We start from the raw sequence: 22,031 nt of genomic DNA on the forward strand, positions 1-22,031 counted from the left end.
CCCTAGACTCAACAGATGTTTCCCATGAGCTACTAATGCCCCTAGAATGGTTTCAGTACTGTATGCTTTACAAAACCCTGACTGTGATGAATGTAACAAATCATAATTAATTACATAAGATGCCAACTGCTGCATGACCCAGCCCTCCGTGATCTTTATTAATAATGGTATAGAGGCAACTGGGCTCTAGTTTGAAACCTCCTGCAAGTTCCCTTAGGCATTTTTTGGTATAGGAGTTATAACTAATTCTCCACCATTTTCAGGAAACACAACCTTTCCTGAATAATAATTAAGCTAACCAGCCAAACTAAAAATAGAGGGGATGCGCATTTCATCGGTCTCACAGGACAAGCATCCAAAAAATGTGGATTTAGTATAACCTTTCAACAGTCACCTAACTTCATTCACTTCAAAAATATCAAACTTGTTCCAAATACTGTCTACAACAGTAATATGTTCTCTTTCTAGTATCAGAAGATCTGTAACCAAACTCTGTACCCTCAACAAGTCAATTTTACGTTTAAAGAAAAAAGCTAAGTCAACTAAAGATGGAGGCAAAGAGCCCCCTGTCTTGGTCAAATGATCTACATTTGTTAATCTATTGACTAAATTAAAGAGTATCTTCACATCCAATTTCTCAACCCCAATTAACTTAGAATAATATTCTTTTCTTTTCAAGAGCAGACTGATGTGGTAGCCATGTTAGTCCACTTAAAAAAGGTAATAAACAGAAATTTTAAAAAAACGTAGAAAAGAAAAAAGATGATACCTTTTTTATCGGACTAACAATACATTTTTAAATTAGCTTTCAAAGGTAACCCTTCTTCTTCAGATCAGAAATAAGCAAATGTTGATAAATAACAGCATATATAAGTGAAACACCAAAGCATTCCAGTATCACAGAAAGAGAGTGAGGTGGGTAAGATCAGCGAAGGTGAGCTGGGTGGATGAGAGACAGGGAGAGATGCATGTTAGATAAGAGGGTGACAAAGTAGTAGAATTTTATGGTTTATAATGGGCTAGAAAAACCAGATCTTTGTTAAGTCCTGTCTGCTGGGTGTCAAAATATTTAATCATTTTGACTTCAAAGCTCTTACGGTCCTAGATTGTCTTAAAGTTTTCTTTTAGAATTCTCACCGTAAAATCATTGATACAGTGTTCTTGTCTGGTACAGTGTTGTCCCACAGAGGTGACATCCTGGTTGGCACTGGCATTTTTCATATGATGTCTATGTAAATTAAATCTCGTATTTAGCATCTGGCTTGTTTCTCCAATATAGCAACCTTCTTTACACTTTTTACATTGAATGATATATACCACATTGGAAGATGAGCATGTGAAGGATTCCTTCATGTTGAATATTTTTCCTTTGTGAATGACTGTGAGATCCTGTGAAATGTGTTGGCACAATTTGCTGCTGGATATATTGCAAGAATGTGTGCCTCTCTCTTCTTTTTGAGTTTCTATCGGGAGCTTGCTTTTCACTAGTTTGGGCTTTAAGTTGTGTGGCTGTCGGAAGGTCAGCACTGGTAGGGATGGGAATATCTCTTTTAGTAGTTCATCCTTCTGGAGTAGTGGCTGTAGATCTTTTATTATTCTCAATTTTTCTACATCTGGGTTGTATGTCACTATAAGGAGGATTCTCTCCGTAGCTTTCTTTTCCTTGTACTGCATTAGGTTTTCCCTGGGTATTTTAAGTGCAGAAACAACATTCTTTAAGATTATTTTGGGGGTGTAGCCTTTTTGTTTGAAGGATTCAGTCAGGATTTTGAGGTGTCTATCTCTGTCTCCTGGGTCAGAGCAGATACGGTGGAATCTTGTGGCTTGGCTGTGTAGTGTATAATGAATTTTTTTGTATGTGAAGGGTGGAAGCTGGAGTTGTGGTGGTAACTGCATTTGTCTGTAGGTTTCCTGTATATATATATATATACAGTATTTTAGAGGTTTAGTCTGATATGTATTCAAAAATGTCTCTAATTACCCTATGAGGAATGAAGTTATCAAACCAAAATCACAAAAACAAAATTTCACTAGTATCGTGTTCAGCAACAATTATTTACAGAAATGCATTCAATCAACTTTAAAAAAAAAGGGAGAGGAAAAAGCCTCAGAAAATGCAGGACATTTTACTTCAATAATTTGTTAAATGAACCTGCTGCATCAATCATCTGCATAAAACAACCCTCATTCACAATTGAGAGTTCACATAAATTTTTTATTACAATTTATCTAAAAATATTTTAGCTAAATTTTATAAAAAAGCAAACTCCACTTCATATCTATCAAGAATATGCAGCATGCAGAAATTATTGAAGTAAAATGTCCTGCATTTTGAGGCTTTTTCCTCTCCTTTTATTATTATTTTTTTAGTTGATTAAATGCATTTCTGTAAATAATTATTGCTAAACACGATACTAGTGAAGTTTATTTTTTTGTGATTTTGGTTCAAAAATGGCTTTTCCAGTTCTGCCATAAAGAGGTTAGCATAGTGGAGTGTTGTCCTGGTGCCCATCACAGTGCCCATGATTTGCAGATAGATACCATGGTTAAAGCAGAAATAGTTGCAAGTTAGAATAAATGTGATTAATTTTGTAATACTTTCCGGTGAGTATTGATGGTCTAGGTTGGATGTTTTTAGGAGTTCCTCACAAGCAGCTATGCCATCTGCATGGGGAATGTTGCTGTATAATCATTCTGCATCCATTGTGACCAGAAGGGCACCCAGTGGTAACTGTTTGATATTCTTTAATTTGTTCAGAAAGTCTGTGGTGTGTTATATGAAGCTGTTTGTCTTGTGTATGAAAGGTTTAAGAATCCCCTCTATAAGTTTTGTAGGGTTTTTATGGACACTCTTTCTGGTGGAGAAAGGATAAACAGAATTTTCTTTTGTTTACTGGTAAGTTGTGATTTTACTCTATGCTTGAAACTTTCTATGTAGGACTTAACAAAGATCTAGGTTTTCTAGCCCATTATAAACCATAAATTTCTACTGCTTTGTCACCCTCTCTCTTATCTAACAGGCATCTTTCCCTGTCTCTCATCCACCCAGCTCAACACTGTCTCTCACCTTACCTTTTAAAAGTGGACTAACATGGTTGCCACATTACTCTGCTCAAAGATGGAAGATACCTCATACAGATTTATGTGCGTTTACTCCATGTTATTTCTGTAATGAGATTGGCTTGGTCATTTCTGTCTATCTTATATCATGTTTGCTGCTATTGTAAATAAAATAATTGCCCTGTTATAATACTTGGGTGTGGAGTTTCTTCTATTTGCAACTGACACTTCCTTCACCAATGTTAGTCTTGTTTGGGACCCATTTCTTTCAGAATTTATACTAAGTGTCAGGTACCCCAATAACACCCCCAAAACGAGTGTTACCTATATTGTTATTATTTATTATTTGTTGCATTTGTATCCCACATTTTTCCACCTATTTGCAGGCTCAATGTGGCTTACATAGTACCGTCAAGGCGATTACCCAGTCGGTTGATAGCAAATAAAAGGTTGTATAGGGATCGAATGAGGTATAAGTGGAGGGCCAGAAGGGATGAAGATTGTGTGTTGTCCAGTACAATCATTAGGCATGCTATGTTTCTGGGTGAAGAGGTTTACGTAGGATTGTTGGGGTGGGCCTTTTTGAAGAGGTTGGTTTTTAGTGATTTCCTGAAGTTCAGGTGGCCATGTATTGTTTTCACAGCTTTTGGGAGGCCATTCCATAGTTGTGCGCTTATGTAGGAGAAGCCGGATGCGTAGGTTGTTTTGTATTTCAGTCCTTTGCAATTTGGGTAGTGTAGGTTTAGGTATGTTCTTGACGACCTGACTCTGTTTCATATTGGTAGATCTATGAGGTCTATCATGTATCCTGGGACTACGCCATATATAATTTTGTGGACTAAAGTGCAGATTTTGAAGATGATCCGTTCTTTGATTGGGACCCAATGCAGCTTTTCTTGAAGGGGTTTGGCACTTTCGAAGCGTGTTTTGCTGAATATCAACCTAGCTGCTGTATTTTGGGCGGTCTGGAGTTTTTTTTTATTAGTTGTTCTTTGCATCCCGCGTAGATTCCATTGCAATAATCTACATGACTTAGGACCATTGATTGAATTAGGTTTCGAAAGGTTTCCCTTGGGAAGAAAGGTTTTAATCGTTTGAGCTTCCACATTGAATAGAACATTTTCTTTATTATTTATTTATTACATTTGTACCCCACATTTTCCCACCTATATTACAGAATTTACTTGGCTCTTGAGAGTAAGGTTACAGTCAAGTGTGACGCCGAGTATTTTCAAGCTGTCTGAGATAGGGAGGGTATTTATCCTTGTGGGTTTGTACTTGCTATGTTGAAAAGAGAGGATGAGGCAGTGTGTTTTTTCAGTGTTCAGTTGGAATGAGTTTGCCCAGGAGTCCATGATGTTCAGGCCATCGTTGATTTTATTGGTCATTTCTGTCAAGTCATGTCTGAATGGGATGTAGATTGTAACATCATCTGCGTAGATGAACGTGTTGAGGCCTCGATTGGATAAGGACTGTGCCAGTGGAATCATCATCATGTTGAAGAGTACTGGTGATAGTGGTGATCCTTGAGGTACTCCGCATACTGCTTTCCACGATGGTGATATGTTTGAGTTTGATTTTACTTGATAAGTTCTGGTGGTTAGAAAATCTTTAATCCAATTAAGTACATTTCCTTCAATCCCGAAATGGCTAAGTAGTCTTAGTAGTATGTTGTGGTTTACCATGTCAAATGCGCGCGACATGTCGAACTGGAGGAGGAGTATGCTTTTACCTATGGCTATCTCCTGCTTGAATTTGGCCAGGAAGGTGACTAGGACAGTTTCGGTACTATGGTGGGAGCGGAATCCTGATTGTGAATTATGTAATATTGAGAACTTGTCCAGGTGTTCCGTGAGCTGTTTAGTCACCAGACTCTCCATCATTTTTACTACTAGTGGGATAGACGCAACTGGGCGGCAGTTGGTGAGATCGTTTGTGCTTTTCTTGGTGTCTTTTGGTATTGGGGTGAGTAGGATTTTACCATATTCCTCAGGGAAGAGACCTTGTTGTAACATGAAGTTTAGGTGGGATGTGAGGTCTGCTATGAAGCGATCGGGGGCGGATTTTAGTAGATAACTGGGACATGTATCCAGTTTGCAGTGGGTCTTGGCGAACCTGTGAGTCGCTTGTGTAACTGATTTGGTGTTGATGAGATTAAATGTTGTTCAGATACGGTCAGCTGGGTATCCATCGGAGGTTAGGTCCAGATTGTTGAAGAAGTTTTCGATGTCGGTGTTGTGATGGGGAAGTGTGCTCCGTAATTTTGTTATTTTTTCGTTAAAGTAGTTAGCAAATTTGTCTGCGAGTGGGATGTCTGTGTTGGTTGTAGTGATTGGGGTGGTGTCCAGTAGCTTATTTACGAGTTGGAATAGTTTCTTCATATCTTTGTAATCCGGTCCTAGTTTGGTTTTGTAGTAGGACCTTTTGGTTTGTTTTATTGCATATTTGTATTTTCTATGTATATGTTTCCATGCGTTGAGTGTATGTTCATCTTTTATTTTTCGCCATGCTCGTTCAAGTTTCCTGGATTGTGTTTTAAGCTTTTTTAGTTTGTCATTGAGTATTCTGTCTTTTTGATATTCTTGTTTTTAAGGGTGCTATTTCGTTTAGTACGCTGCTGCATCTGTCATCCCAGCAGTTGAGATAAAGTTTGGAGTCAGTTCTTGTTGTCCATTCGTTGTCGTATATCTGTTGCCAGAATACTTGTGGATAGATGCAACTGGGTGGTAGTTGGTGAGAAACAGGTAGAAAACAGTTTGTGGGGTGGAAGAGTAGAGAACAGTGAGAGGCAGTTTGCAAGAAGAAATTCCCTAATGTTTCACTTTATATAAGTTTATACACTACAGAAGGTGGAACTACTCCTCCCATTGAAACACATTGGGCCATACCTTTTTTTTTGGATGGGGGCAGGCAGGGGTAAGTTCTAGGGAACACCCAATGAGACCTGGCCAACTTTTTAACACAATGTGGGGCGTATTTTCAAAGCATTTAGACTTACAAAGTTGCATAGTAAGCCATGGAATTTTGTAAGTCTAAGAGCTTTGAAAATGAGGCCCTGTGTCTTTTTACAAGGTTTTCTCACATACTAAGTTTCATCACTTTCCATTAAATTTTCGGAAAGTTATTTTGTCCATCAGATGTACAGACAGCCAGATATTCTGAATGCCTTTTTAATAATTATTTCCAACTTCCACTGAGTTGAGCAAAATATGTCTACATTTAAAGACAAGGTGACTATATAGTATGAACAATCCATGGAGCAGCATCCAATACAGCTTCATACTGAGGAGTGAGACATGACTATATAATAACAGAATTTTATTTACTTTTAACAGGGTTTTTCAGCTCTGACTTACCTACTGATACAGTTTGTAGATTATTGGAGGCTGGATTCCATCGATATACCTTCTGTCCAGTGATATCTACAAAAAGCAGGGTTCCTTCCTTTTCTTCCCATAATGGAGACTCACCAATCCTTAACTTCTCTCCCATAACACACTCAATCTTAATGGATGACATGGTCTGCAAGCAGAACAGCTAAAATCAAGGCCATGGCAAACCCATGTGCAGAAAAGAATTCAATTGCTCAGTGAAAGCTACGCACAAATTGCTGGAAAGAAACCCCCCCCCCCCCAAAAAAAAAACCAAAACTCCTGTATACCAATAAGAGTGGCTTATTTATTAAAAGTGTATGCTAGGTTTGTGCCAACATTTTTCCGTTTGACAGTAAAAGAACCCAGAGGGCCCCAAGATGCCAGACACGCGCTGAACACCAGCAATAGGGCAGAGGGGGAAACAAAGGACCAGAGCAGGCCACGCCCACCCAGGGGACTAGCGCAGGTCAGGGGAACTAACACAGCAACCCCCCCCCCCCCCACCACCAGGTTAGGAGCCCCAGGCAGAAGCCAGAGGAACCAGACACAAAAGGAAGGCAGAAAGCCTTTGCCTCAAACCCACTGTAGACAGAGGCACACAGAACACAAAGGGTTAAGCTTGTAGAGCCAGCAGAGAGAGAGTGCCATAAATCAACAAACAATCAGAGAGAACGCTTCCCCTCCCGAGGGGGCCCATCCAACAAACACACTGGCAGAGGCAGGAATACAATACACACAGTACACAAAGGGTTAAACTCACTGAGCCAGCAGGCCAGGACACTGGGAAGAGAAATCCTTAAAACAAACAAACAAAGGAGAAAGCTCTCACTCAGCCCAGAGCCCCCAGAGGCTGAGCAATGCCCAGCCCCCACTAAACAAACGAGCAGCTGACCCTGATTACAGAGCTAGGCACACACACACAGCAGCAGCTGACCCAGAGGGAAGGAAAAGAATACTCTAATACAACACAGATCCCTGTCAAAACCTAGAGCACGTTCTGAGAGAAAACTATCAGGCTTTCCTGTTACCACCAAGTAAGTAACGCAAAAGCAGAGAAACTCTTCAGCTGCAGGCTAAAGTACTATCCCCTGACGTCAGTACAACCCCTGGCAGCCAATCAGAAGAGACGTCCCCCCTCCCCCTCAGCCAAACCGGCAGAATCATAACACCCCCCCCCCCCCCCCCCGTATACTGGCTCAACAGCTTCCTCCTCTCTCACTCCTTGCACTCCCTCTATTATCTTCTCTTCCCCTCCTGTTACCCTATTCCCCTCATCCTATATTAAGCCTACCCCACACTTCCTTCCCTGCCCCATCCTTTCTCTCTTCCCTTCTTGTTCCCTGAACTTCCTTCACTCTGCCTACCACCCCCCTTCCCTCTCTTTTCCCCATCCCTCTTCTCTCCTGTCCACTTTCTAATCTTAAATTCTCCCCTCCGTATGTCATCCCAACCCCTTCTTGCCCCTACCAACTTCCCCTTTTCCCCTCCGTTTCTTTGCTCTTGCCATTCTGTAGGTGGGTTCTGTGTAAGATCCTCTGTCTGTAACTGCGCATGACTACTGATAAGAGTGTATAAGAACGAGTGTCAGGTGACGCTCAGGGGGGCAGTATCCTGAGAGAACTCAGTGCTGTTCATTGCTAGCAATAAAGCTGTCATGCCTTTGGAACCAATTTGCCTCTTGTCTCCTGTTACAATTCCAATATCAAATCTCACATGTACTCAATTCTCTATGTGAAAATGCCCTTCTTTCTTTCTCCACTTGCTCCCTAATCTCCCCTCTGCCTCCCACCAATGATAGGCACATAAAATAAAATAAAATAAAATAAAAGAGGCATTAATTTAATGACAGGTCTCATCTCCTCTGTGATGATAGCCTGGCCTGATTCTAACAGGTGGTAGCACAGGCACAGACTATAGCACAAAAGCTTAGAAGCATCAAGTATCATTTTGTTTTGATATACTGCAATATAAAACAAAATATCAAAGCGGTTTACAATAAAAGTTCAACAATAAAATATATGGACAGAGACAAAAGGGGTGGACAGGTACAATAGGAGGTTTAAGTTATAATCCAATGATAAACACTATCTGAAAATCAATACAATAAAAAAATTAAAAACTAAAGCACATAAGGAGGACTTTGCTGGATACAGTAAACAACAGTAGACTTCCACCGATCCCACCAAGACAAGTGCCCCATTCAGGAATGCTGGAACGCCTGTTGGAAATAATAAGTTTTACATGCTGATTTAAATTTTGGGAGGAACAACTCAAGTCAGATGTGGAGGAGTAGCCTAGTGGTTAGGGTGGTGGACTTTGGTCTTGAGGAACTGAGTTCAATTCCCACTTCAGGCACAGGCAGCTCCTTGTGACTCTGGGCAAGTCACTTAACCCTCCATTGCCCCATGTAAGCCGCATTGAGCCTGCCATGAGTGGGAAAGTGCGGGGTACAAATGTAACCAAAAAAAAATAAATGTGAAAATCATTCCAGATCGTAGGAGCTAGATCACTGAAGCAGGATTGATGTATATCTTCAAAACTGATTTGCCTAAATGATGAAATGAACAACAAGGCTTGACTGGATGAATGAAGAGACCTACTAGGTAAGCTGGGAATAAGATGGTCAAATAGAAACTGAGATTGACCAGAATAATGTACCTGATGAACAATAATATTTATTTTAAATGGTTTACAATAAGAGATAGGGAGCCAGTGTTCAGTTTTCAACAGAGGGGAAACATAATCGTATTTTTTTGCACCATAAAGAAATTTATTTCAGTGTTTTGATTTATTTGTAATCTGCAAATGTGGCTAAGGTTTATTCTTTGGAGTAAAGAACTACAGTAGTCAAAGCGGGAGAGGATCAGAGAATAAAGAAGACGACATAATGGGGGGTTTTTTAACTGAACAAATGGAACAAATTTGTCAGAGAATAAAGAAGGATGTTGATAGGTAAAGTTCACAGTGTAGTCAAAGGACCTAGGAGAGGAGTGCTGATGGGCTCAAACTGGATTTGAGATGCTGATGTTGTCTGGGGTAAAAAAGAAACATGCCACTGCCTCAGGGCTCCTGGCTCAGCTCTTTAATCAGTATTGCATCACCAGTAGCACTGCATCAAGGAAGGTGCAATAGCTCCCCCTGGACTGCATGCAACTCACTGAAGTGCACAATGGTCAGGCGGAAGGTACAGCTGAGAGTCATGTGCAGGCCTGGTGGTGGTGGGGGGGCAGGGGCTGGTTCACACCTTTTCAGATGTATGCTCTCAGGCTAAACTATAGTGCCTCTCAGCCTTGCATACACTAAGAAAGAAAGAAAAAGACAGGTGGCATCACAGCTAAGGATTCAATGAATCCCTTGAAGGCCCTGCCATACGCCATACCAAGGCTGTTTTTCCACTCTGTGCCTATGGAGTAAAAACAAAAACTTTCAGGACCTTATTCATATCCATCCCCATCAGTTCTCTCACTCCTTTGCTCTAGTGGTCTCTCTTCAACATATATAACATAGTTAACATAGTAAATGACGTCAGATAAAAGACATGAACGGTCCATCAAATCTGCCCAACAAGATAAACTCATTTTACATGGTATGTGATACTTTATATGTATACCCGAGTTTGATTTCTTTCTCTTAATCCTCTGCTCTGTTCCTAATAGTCTCTCTTTCTCAACCTCCCCCTCCAGTCAGTTGCTTCCTAGTTAACCTTCAGTCAGCAACATCCTCAAATTCCAGGTACGGTACCTATCACCTTCCGGCTACTGCTGCCCCATGATGTCTTCACTGCCAGAACAGCTGTTTCCTTCGGTCAAGCACTGTGCAGCTGTCAATGAGTTTAAAACCACACAGGTTTACCTAAATTCTAATGCTGGTCTCACAATCTCAAACCTACTAAGCTCAAAACAGGATCTGAATAAAAGAGATAGATGCTGCAGCTGCCATCTGAGCTGCTATTGCTGCATTGAGATTTGACAAATATAAACATTACAGTAAAATATTATGTGCCTTGATTCCTGGCACCAGGAATTTGTCAAGTCCTGTTGTTTTAAAAATAAGTAATATTGCTTAAGTACTTGTTATGAAAACAAATAATGCGCATAAAAGTTTAGCAGCTAACTAACAAAACCAAATGTTTTGCCTACCTTCCACAAAATTATACTTGGGTTTCTCTGCTGAGGTAAAGACACACTGGCAACAACCTCAGCTGGAGTTCTAGCTTTGTACTGGACCTGTAAATATTTAACTTCTGCACTTGCTTAACTTACATATCCATTAATGTTAATTTATTAACAGAGAATTTATTTCTGATGATCTGATGCAAGCAGCAGGCTCTGATTGTCATAGGAAAGGCTTTCCTCAGCATTTTCCATGAGAAGATATAATAAGCAGTACAGCTAGGGTTACCAAACTAACAGCACAGGACCCAATATTCAGCTGGAGGTAGTTAATGTTTAAGGTGCTGATCACCTAGCTATTCAGTGCTGGGTCTAATCTAGGAGCCAGCCCTGAATATCCAGACTTTGCATGGCCACTGGAAGTTATCAAGGTGCAGGCCAATACTCAGACAGGTGCCCAGACAACTAAATGTAGAACAGTCTTTTATGCTCTCTTAACTTTATCTGGATGGTTACTTGGTTAGCAGACTGAGGGGGGAATTCATCAAACAGCGTTAGGGCCTTAAGTCACATTATTTGGGCCTTAATGTGACTTAAACGGTCATACTACTGCTTAACCAAAAATACCATAGCGATATTTAAGTCGCCATGGGTTAGGTAGTAATGAGATGCAAAATATGCAAATGTATATTTTGCATCTTATTATTATAGGTAAATATGTACAAAATAGCAAGTCTAATATAAATTTTTTTATTCTTATTTTAAGCCGTTTTCTAAGGAGGAAAAGACCTCTAGCGTTCGTCTCTTTCATGTGAACTTTTATACACAGAACTGTCGATGTTACTTCACCAGTCTTAAAAACCTCTGACTGTTAATTTATTAGTATATTTTTCTTTGCTTAGGGAAGATATTTCTTTAATGTATTTTTAATGTCATTTTTATATTAACGTTTGCTTATTATATAAGATTTTCCACTTAGTGGAGCGCATGATCTGGCACGGGAAGTAATGGTGCTGGGGCCGCTTGATAACAGTGATCATAATATGATCGGATTTGATATTAGCTTTGAAGTATACATAGGAAATCAAATACGTTAGCGTTTAACTGTAAAAAAAGATACTATCATAAAATGAGAAGAACGGTGAAAAAGAAACTTAGAGGAGCGGCTGCGAGGGTCAAAAATTTACATCAGGCGTGGATGCTGTTCAAAAACACCATCCTAGAAGCCCAGGACAAATATATTCCGCGTATTAAAAAAGGAGGACCGGCGTGGTTAAAAAGTGAGGTGAAGGAAGCTATTAGAGCTAAAAGAAAATCTTTCAGAAAATGGAAGAAGGAACCAACTGAAAATAATAAGAAACAGCATAAGGAATGGCAAGTCGAATGCAAAGCGCTGATAAGGAAGGCTAAGAGGGACTTCGAAAAAAAGACTGCGTTGGAGGCAAAAACACATAGTAAAAATTTTTTTTAGGTATATTAAAAGCAGGAAGCTGGCAAAAGAATCAGCTGGACCGCTATATGACCGAGGAGTAAAAGGGGCGATCAGGGAAGACAAATCCGTAGCAGAGAGATTAAATTAATTTTTTGCTTTGGTCTTCACCAAGGAAGATTTGGGTGGGATACCGCTGCCAGAAATGGTATTCAAAGCTGACAAGTCAGAGAAACTTAATGAATTCTCTGTAAACCAGGAGGATGTAATGTAACTGAATAGTAGCAAATCTCCTGGACTGGATGGTATTCATCCCGGGGTATTGATAGAACTGAAAAATGAGCTTGCGGAGCTATTGTTAGTAATATGTAATTTATCCTTAAAATCAAGCATGGTACCGGAAGATTGGAAGGTGGCCAATGTAACGCCGATTTTTAAAACAGGTTCCAGAGGAGATCTGGGAAATTATAGACCAGTGGTGCCAGGCAAAATGGTAGAGACTATTATTAAGAACAAAATTACAGAGCATATTCAAAAGCATGGATTAATGAGACAAAGACAACATGGATTTAGTGAAGGGAATTCTTGCCTCACCAATCTACTACATTTCTTTGAAGGGGTGAACAAACATGTGGATAAAGGTGAGCCGGTTGGTATTGTGTATCTGGATTCAGTGGCGTAGCTAGGTAGGGCGCCAGGGGAGTGGCTGCTCCCCCAAACGGAGTTCTGCCTGTGCCAGCGCCTATTTTTTTTCGTCCTGTTGCACTGAAAATGTGCGCTGGTGGAAGTCCACTCTCGCTCCCCCCGCGCTGTCAACCTGCCTCATCCTGGCTCCGCTTCTGTCTGGATTTTCAGAAGGCGTTTGACAAAGTACCTCATGAAAGACTCCAGAGGAAATTGAAGGGTCATCGGATAGGAGGTAGTGTTCTACTGTGGATTAAAAACTGGTTAAAAGATAGAAAACAGGGAGTAGGGTTAAATGGTCAGTACTCTCAATGGAGAAGGATAGTTAGTGGGGTTCTCCAGGGGTCTGTGCTGGGACCGCTGCTTTTTAACATATTTATAAATGACCTAGAGATGAGAGTAACTAGTGAGGTAATTAAATTTGCTGATGACACAAAGTTATTCAAAGTTGTTAAATCGCGAGAGGATTGTCAAAAATTACAAGAGGACCTTACGAGACTGGGAGTCTATATGGCAGATGACGTTTAATGTGAGCAAGTGCAAAGTGATGCATGTGGGAAAGAGGAACCCGAAATATAGCTACGTCATGCAAGGTTCCACGTTAGGAGTCACAGACCAAGAAAAGGATCTAGGTGTCGTCGTTGATGATACGTTTATAAATGACCTAGAGATGAGAGTAACTAGTGAGGTAATTAAATTTGCTGATGACACAAAGTTATTCAAAGTTGTTAAATCGCGGGAGGATTGTCAAAAATTACAAGAGGACCTTACGAGACTGGGAGTCTATATGGCAGATGACGTTTAATGTGAGAAAGTGCAAAGTGATGCATGTGGGAAAGAGGAACCCGAATTATAGCTACGTCATGCAAGGTTCCACGTTAGGAGTCACAGACCAAGAAAAGGATTTAGGTGTCGTCGTTGATGATACATTGAAACCTTCTGCTCAGTGTGCTGCTAAGAAAGCAAATAGAATGTTAGGTATTATTAGGAAAGGAATGGAAAACAAAAATGAGGATGTTATAATGCCTTTATATCGCTCCATGATGCGACCGCACCTCGAATATTGTGTTCAATTCTGGTCTCCGCATCTCAAAAAAGATGTGGAGGGGCATAATCGAAAGGGACGCCAAAGTTTTGCTGAGGACGTCCTCAAAAACATTCCCGGTGGAGTGGTGGGGAAACTCGTATTATCGAAACAAGGACGTCCATCTTTTGTTTCAATAATACGGTCAGGGACGCCCAAATCTTGACATTTAGGTTGTCCTTAGAGATGGTCGTCCCTAGACTTGGTCGTTTCTGATTTTCAGCGATAATGGAAACCAAGGACGCCCATCTCTGAAATGACCAAATGCAAGCCCTTTGGTCATGGGAGGAGCCACCATTCGTAGTGCACTGGTCCCCCTGACATGCCAAGACACCAACTGGGCATCCTAGGGGGCACTGCAGTGGACTTCAGAAATTGCTCCCAGGTACATAGCTCCCTTACCTTGTGTGCTGAGCCCCCCAACCCCCCCCCCCCCCAAACCCACTATCCACAACTGTACACCACTACCATAGCCCTTACGGGTGAAGAGGGGCACCTAGATGTGGGTACAGTGGGTTTTGGAGGGCTCACATTTACCACCACAAATGTAACAGGTGGGGGGGATGGGCCTGGGTTCACCTGCCTTAAGTGCACTGCACCCACTAAAACTGCTCCAGGGACCTGCATACTGCTGCGATAGACCTGAGTATGACATTTGAGGCTGGCATAGAGGCTGGCACAAAAGATTTTTAAAGATGTTTTTTGAGGGTGGGAGGGGGTTAGTGACCACTGGGGCAGTAAGGGGAGGTGATCCCCGATTCTCTCCGGTGGTCATCTGATCAGTTTGGGCACCTTTTTGTGCCTTGGTTGTAAGAAAAACAGGACCAGGTAGTCATCCAAATGCTCATCAGGGACACCCTTTTTTTTTCCATTATGGGTTGAGGACGTCCATGTGTTAGGCACACCCAAGTCCCGCCTTCGCTACAGCTCCAACACGCCCCCGTGAACTTTGGTTGTCCCTGCGACGGAAAGCAGTTGGGGACGCCCAAAATCAGCTTTCTATTATACCAATTTGGGCGACCCTGTGAGAAGGACGCCTATCTTCCGATTTGTGTCGAAAGAAGGGCGTCCTTCTCTTACGAAAATGAGCCTGATAGTGGAATTAGAAAAGGTGCAGAGAAGGGCGACAAAAATGATAAAGGGGATGGGATGACTTCTCTATGAGGAAAGGCTAAAGCGGCTGGGGCTCTTCATCTTGGAGAAAAGGCAGCTGAGGGGAGATATGATAGAGGTCTATAAAATAATGAGTGGAGTTGAACGGGTAGGAGTGAAGCGTCTGTTTACGCTTTCCAAAAATACTAGGACTAGGGGGCATGCGGTGAAGCTACAATGTAGTAAATTTAAAATGAATCGGAGAACATTTTTCTTCACTCAACGTGTAATTAAACTCTGGAATTCGTTGCCAGAAAATGTGGTAAAGGCAATTAGCGGAGTTTAAAAAAGGTTTGGACGGCTTCCTAAAGGAAAAGTCCATAAACCATTATAAAATGGACTTGGGGAAAATCCACTATTTCTGGGATAAGCAGTATAAAATGTTTTGTACTTTTTTGGCATCTTGCCAGGTATTTGTGACCTGGATTGGCCACTGTTGGAAACAGGATGCTGGGCTTGATGGACCTTTGATCTTTCCCAGTATGGCAATACTTGTGTACTTATGTAAAGGACATCTCATGATAAGTAGGAGAGAATGAATAGACACTTATCTTAGTGCAACGATTTTCTCTGCGGTTATCTCAACAGAGCGTCTCCGTTTCACAAACAGCCTCTTTGGGAGACACCCAGCTATTTGTAAGTCATTGTAGTGCAGACTCTCCAGTTCGCATGTCCTGTTTGCTGACTTGCATAAGTTTTTTATCGGCAGGTCTTATTATTATGCAAATACCCAAACACCACTTGTGATGATAGACCGCGTTAGGGCCCAAAATCCACATTAAAATAACCCCAGCTCAAAATCCCCCCCCCCCCCCCCATAGTCTAAGGTCCCCCCTGCTGCCATCCCCTACAGGAGCTACCTTTACAATCACCAAGGGGGGGGGGGGGCCTGGGGGTCATCCAGAGGGGGAATATAATCTGTAACAGTAGTCACACAAGACTACCACTTGGGGTGCCATTTTGAATGTGGCGCAGAACTGGGCAGGAGCGACTGGGCATCGCTCCTGCCTAAAGACCCCTCAGAGCTCCAGAAGACATTCTCTGACCACCAATGATTGTAAAGGTTGCTCTTGTGGGGGGGGGGGGGGCAGGGGGAGTCTTCAAGCCACCTACCCTCCTCTCCTCTTTCCTCTACACATTACTTGATTTGTTTGCTTTATTTTTTGTCTACTAGATTGTAAGCTCTTTGAGCAGGGACTGTCTTTCTTCTATGTTTGTGCAGCGCTGCGTACGCTTTGTAGCACTATAGAAATGCTAAATAGTAGTAGTAGTAGGGTGGGGCTTGAGGCCAAAGGGGGACCCAGCTCTGTTGACCCAGGTGCATCAGGCTGAGACTTTGCAGTACCAGGATCCAGCAGGTTGCTGAATCTCACTGGGAATCAAAGTGGGCTAAAAGGCAAACTTTTACCACACCTTGATGAATTCCCCCTGAATATTGCTGCTAACCAGGTAACTCCTGGCTCTACTACTTCTACTACTTATCACTTCTATAGCGCTACAAGGCATACGCAGCGCTGTACACCATACACGAAGAAAGACAGTCCCTGCTCAAAGAGCTCACAATCTAAATAGGACAAACACACAGGCAGACAACTAAGAGGTAAGGGAATTAAAAAAGGACAGGGCAGAGTCAAAAACAACGTTAAAGAGGTGCCCTTTGACCGCCCTGGCACTAATCAGCTTATGTTAAGGGCAGTTCATTTGGTGATTCTTTGTTGTAGTTTTTGTGTATTCTGCTGTGCTTTTTGTGTCTTTTTCTGCGTATGTTCCTGATGTACACTGCCTAGGACTAATGGATACCACAGCTCCTTGCAACCTTGGGCAAGTCACTTAACCCTCCATTGTTTCAGGTACAGAAACCAAGATTGTGACCCCTCTAAGGACAGAGAAAAGTACCTGCAAATAATGTGTACAGTCCTGCGTACGTCTAGTAGCGCTATAGAAATGATTAGTATTAGTAGTATGTTTAGAAATGTTTAAAATAAATAAACTAGAATATACTGTGCTATAATTAGAAAAGCGTATAGTTCTTTTTTTTTTTTTGGGGGGGGGGGGGGGGGGACACTTAACAAGGCTGGATAACCAAGGAGCCGGAGCAGAGGAAGGAGACAGAGCTTATTTATATAAAATTCAATGACGAGATACAGGTTGTCCACCTCGGGATAGAATCTCAAAATAAACATTGGACCTCCAATTCTGTATCCCTCTTACAACTCACCATACAAAAAATATTCAAATTGTAATCATCACCTCAGGAACAGAACACATTCCTTCCACTGCCAGACACTGGGTTTAAATCAGTGAGTCTACTTGAGCATTTTTATATTGGGGTGCAAAGGGCCTGCTTTCAAATAGGGCCAGACACTTTGCAAAGTAACTCAAAAACCCTGCAAAAAGACATTCAGAACCTATATAGGAAATTTATTAAACCATAACAGTCCTAAACCACCTATGAAAAGACAATGCAATAAAAATTACACTGGGATCTAGAGCACTGATACACCTACTACTGGTTATCAATAGAAATCAAACAAAATAAAACATGGAAAAGAAAAAAAGATGATACCTTTTTTATTGGACATAACTTAATACATATCTTGATTAGCTTTCGAAGGTTGCCCTTCTTCCTCAAAAAGCTAATCAAGAAATGTATTAAGTTATGTCCAATAAAAAAGGTATCATCTTTTTTTCTTTTCCATGTTTTATTTTGTTTGATTTCTATTGATAACCTTAAGAGTGGACTAACACAGCTACCACACTCCTCTACCTACTACTGGGAAACCTACTACTGGGAAACTAGAACAAGCTGTCCTGTTGCAGATTCCTAGACAGACACTATATGCTAGTACAATCATTCACCTAGGTCGCACATATGGAACACGGATAGATCCTCATCTGATGCAAAATAGGGGGACCACAGAAAACATGTACACAAAAACTGAAATGGAGCCCCCCTCCAATTCTATAAGCAGTACAACACTGTATTTTCTCCTGTGCTCTGTAAAATACAAAATCAGGAAAAACATACATTTCCCAAAATGAAGAGGCCTCAGTCTTTAAAAAGTATGAAATATTTTTTTCCCTGTGTTGTCTGGGCACTTTTTCCCCTAATTGGGCTGGTCTCAGTTTCTTCTTCACTTTTCTTCTGTTGGTCTTCTCCTAAATATTTTACAGGTTTGCCTTTCCATGCTGGACAGGAAGTAATACATGGAGCAGGGCACATGTTGCTCGTATGTATGGGTTGGGCATTGTTTATATCAGACTAGCCGTTAAGCCCGTAAAAACGGGCAAGTATTGCAGCCCTCCTCTCTCCCCTGGCCTCACCCCGTCCACCGATCCTCCCCCCCATATCCAGCAACCCTCCTCTTTCCCTTGGCCTCCCCCCTCCCCCCATGTCCAGCAACCCTCCTCTGTACCCTGCTCTCACCCCAAGTCCAGCAACCATGGCCTCTCCCCCCTGCCCTCCCCCCATGTCCAGGTACCCTCATCGCCGCCGCTCCCTCCCCCCTCCGTGCCGGGCCCCCTCCACTGACCTGACAGCGCCTCTCACCTCCGTGTGAAAGCGCTGTAGGCAGCAGCAGATCGCTCTGCTGCTGCCTGCAGCGCTTCCACACGGAGGTGAGAGGCGCTGTCAGGTCAGTGCAGGGGGCCCGATACGGAGGGGGGTGTGGGCGGCGGCAGGGATGGGGGGAGGGTGGAGGTTGTTTCGCGCAATGTTCCTTTCCACGCGGAACCGGCGGCGACAATTCGACTCCGTTTCCCTCTCTGTTCCGCCCTCTGACGTCATGACGTCTTGACGCGAGGGCGGGACAGACAGGGAAGTCTGTACTGCGCGCATTTGCAAGTGAGTACAGTCACTTGCTGTTTATATGTTTGATTACATTACCTGTGGCAGTTTACAGTGTGTGTGCCCTTAAGAAAGGCAGGAAATGCCTTTGGACCACAGATCTTCCTGAGCACATTTCCCTGTGCCTTATGGGACTTTTCTTATTAGGTGTGCTGGGCTGTAGTCCCCCTCCCCGCTCTCTATTGGGGTTGAGAGCAGGGGCGTAGCCAGACCTCGGCGGGAGGGGGGGTCCATAGCCCAAGGTGTGGGGGGCACATTTTAGCCCGCCTCCCCCCACCACTTTCAACCCCCCCTCCCGCCGCCGCTGACCGTCCCCCGTCACCACTAGGTACCTTTGCTGGCAGGGGTCCCCAACCCCCACCAGCAGAAGTCTTGTTCAGCGCCGGTCTCCGCGCATTTGCTGATCTGTTTCTGTTAGTTTTGACTCTACGTCCTGCATGCATGTCCTACACGTTACGTGCACGCAGGACGTCAGAACTGCAGGGCACACACTCTTGTTCTATACTCATCGGCCACTCAGTGTGTGATCACACACCAGAAACAACACTCATCCAAGGGGCAACAGAGCTGCCCACCAACTTTCAGATATGCTAGATGAGCAGAAGCAGTTTAAAGGAAGAGAGGCGCACATTTCCCCTTGAGTTCAGCCCATGTCTTTCTACTGTGCCTAGTAAACTTTGGATACCCCACTGAATTAGGATCAGGGCTTTTTTTGAGGGGGTACTGAGTACCAGCACCTTTCCCATTGTCTGCTAAAATTGACCCATAGTCGACCCAAAGTTTTAATGAAAGAGCTCAGGCTCTACACACCAATTCAGTGTTGTCATAGATTCTGTGACTGGTTGCAGGGGACCTGGCTATTATGGGATGGGTGGGTCCCTCAGTGATGAGTACCGGCACCTTTTTTGTAGAAAAACGCACTGATTAGGATCAAGGCTGGACACTGGTGGTGTTTAGAGAGGGGAGATTCAGCTCTCCCTAAGTGCTAATAGGGTAAAGGGAGCTGCTTAATGTTTTCAGTAGTACAGTGACGTGTTAGTTCATAGTTTTCTGCCCGGAGTTGTGATTAGCATGCTTCTTCCCTTCGATCCTTTGTTCCCTCCCCATTCTATCTCAAAAGGTACTGGGAAGTATGGAGGGCCGCCTCCATAACAGGCATGAAAAGTTCAGAACTGGGATGTCATTCGCTTATTAGTTGGCAGACAAGAGCGATGTAACTGCAATTGAAAAGCAAAGTAACTCACTGAGCTCTGTTTATGATTATAGGGTGTGCTGTGCTCTCCGCAGCTGGAGTTTTATATTCCTTACTTTCCACTCGGCACGGCTGGCCTGCGATTAACGTCAACAGTTCTAGAAAGTGATCAGGGCAGGAATAAAGAGAGAGGAGTGAGCAGATTCTTAGTGAAGTGCTACAGTTTTCCTCTTGGTTGCCAGATTTTCATCGGCCATTCGGCCTACAGCTGCTTCACCCCACCAGCTCGTAACTGCACTTCCTACGTAGTTTGCTGTTTCCTACATTTTAAACCTCTTAAAGTGGTAGCACCTAAATATTTAGGGTGCTGTATTTTTGAGTTTATCTGTCGAAGGCAGGAGAGTTATGCATTTTACAGCTTTTAAAACGTTATTATTAATATTTATTACAAAATCAATACTAAAACAAATCATTAATACTTTGGATTTGATTACTTGCCCCTCCTAATAAACTGAAGGAGAGGTAGGATTTGAACCCTGGCTTCCCTGGTTCTTGTCCCTCTACTCTGACTACTGAACCACTCCAAAAAAAAAATTATTTTTTTTACATTTGTACCCCGCGCTTTCCCACGCATGGCAGGCTCAATGTGGCTTACATATTGTATACAGATACTTTTTTGTACCTGGGGCATGAAACAATAACGTGGTTATTTTAGAAGTGTTATTTGTGTTTTAAATGTGGATATCCTGGCACATCTACATCAACACCTCCCTAAAATATAAAGTGCAATTTTAGCACAGCCTGGATAAAAAAAAGTGGATGCAGCAGAAATGGCTAGTATATCAGGGGTGTGTAATGGGACATGTTTGCTATAAGGGGCAAATAGATGCCACAGCAGCTTGTCTTAGTGACTACTTGTGTTGGTGCTGACTGAAGAGAAGAGTCTATAAGCCTGAATGCCATCTCTCTCTAGCCAGGTCTGTTTGTGTTTCACCCCTATTGGTCACATCCTGCCACATTCGCTCTGGAGTTCATCTCTCATCTTTCTGTCCTGCCTGCCCCTACAAACTTCTCCCCTGCAACCTTTTTCCATATCCACTTATGAGCTCCCTCAAACATCTATCCCTGATCTTGCCCCAGCCAGTCTGCATGTGCCTTGCTGCCTATCAGTCCCTAGCCCCACCATTTGCAGTCTGTTTCTGTGCTTGCAAGTAAGGTGGTGACTGTGAGTAGTGATGTATTGTCTGTGCTGTAGAACTGTGTGTCAGTCTGGATGTTAGTGATGGGCAGGGTTGCCAGGTGGAAAAATTTTTTCCAGCCTAAAGGAGCCCAAAATCCAGCCCAAAACCCGCCCAAACTCAAACCCCGCCCCTGACACCCCCGCCCCCGCGTCATCACCCCCGCCCCCGCCGTCATCAACCCCGCCCCCGCCGTCATCGGCCCCGCCTCCCCGTCATCGGCCCCGCCTCCCCCATCACTAACCCCGCCTCCCAACGTCACTAACCCCGCCTCCCAACGTCACTAACCCCGCCTCCCACGTCACTAACCCCGCCCACCGCGGCCGAAAAGCCGGCCAAAAAACCGCCCAAAAAACCGCAACCCGCCGCGGGCAAAAATTTCCCGCGGCGGGTCGCGGAAAACCGCCCAATTGGGCGGTAAAACCGCCCACCTGGCAACACTGGTGATGGGGAGCACACTGGGTGGTGGTGGTAGGACATGACCACATGTGGGGGGGCGGGGGGGTTGCTCTCTGTCTCCGCCTGCTGGTGGATGGACACGGCCCACCAGTCTATGGATTGATCAGCTATGATTAATGGAAAGAAAATTATCAGGTATGATACATAATTTTACCTTTTACCACCCAAACCCACTTCTCCTCTACCTCCACTCTCTATTTCGGTTGATAACACCCTCATCGTCCCTGTCTCATCTGACCTCGGTGTCATCTTCGACTCCTCCCTCTCCTTCTCTGCGCATATCCAGCAGATAGCCAAGACCTGTCGCTTCTTCTTCTATAACATTAGCAAAATCCGCCCTTTCCTCTCTGAGCACACCACCCGAACTCTCATCCACTCTCTCGTTACCTCTCGCCTTGAC

General features: G+C 43.1%; 1 protein-coding gene across 3 annotated transcripts in view; it reads right to left on the minus strand.

Moving 5' to 3' along the window:
- RGN (regucalcin) overlaps window positions 1-20,177 on the minus strand; it is a 43,367-nt gene extending 23,190 nt beyond the window's left edge. For 2 of the 3 annotated variants that reach the window (XM_030200633.1, XM_030200631.1), the window contains exons 1-2: window positions 10,574-10,646; window positions 6,417-6,582 (exon numbers count right to left, since the gene is read on the minus strand). In XM_030200633.1, coding sequence (XP_030056493.1) covers window positions 6,417-6,579 — 163 coding nt within the window. In that variant the 5' untranslated portion in view covers window positions 6,580-6,582; window positions 10,574-10,646. Of the gene's footprint in view, window positions 1-6,416; window positions 6,583-10,573; window positions 10,647-19,986 lie in introns of those variants that run through there. The other variant, XM_030200632.1, reaches the window with a different exon arrangement.
- Between the last annotated feature and the right edge of the window lie 1,854 nt (window positions 20,178-22,031).

The sequence above is a fragment of the Microcaecilia unicolor genome, chromosome 4 (genome assembly GCF_901765095.1).
Source record: "Microcaecilia unicolor chromosome 4, aMicUni1.1, whole genome shotgun sequence".
Classification (NCBI taxonomy): Eukaryota; Metazoa; Chordata; class Amphibia; order Gymnophiona; family Siphonopidae; genus Microcaecilia; species Microcaecilia unicolor.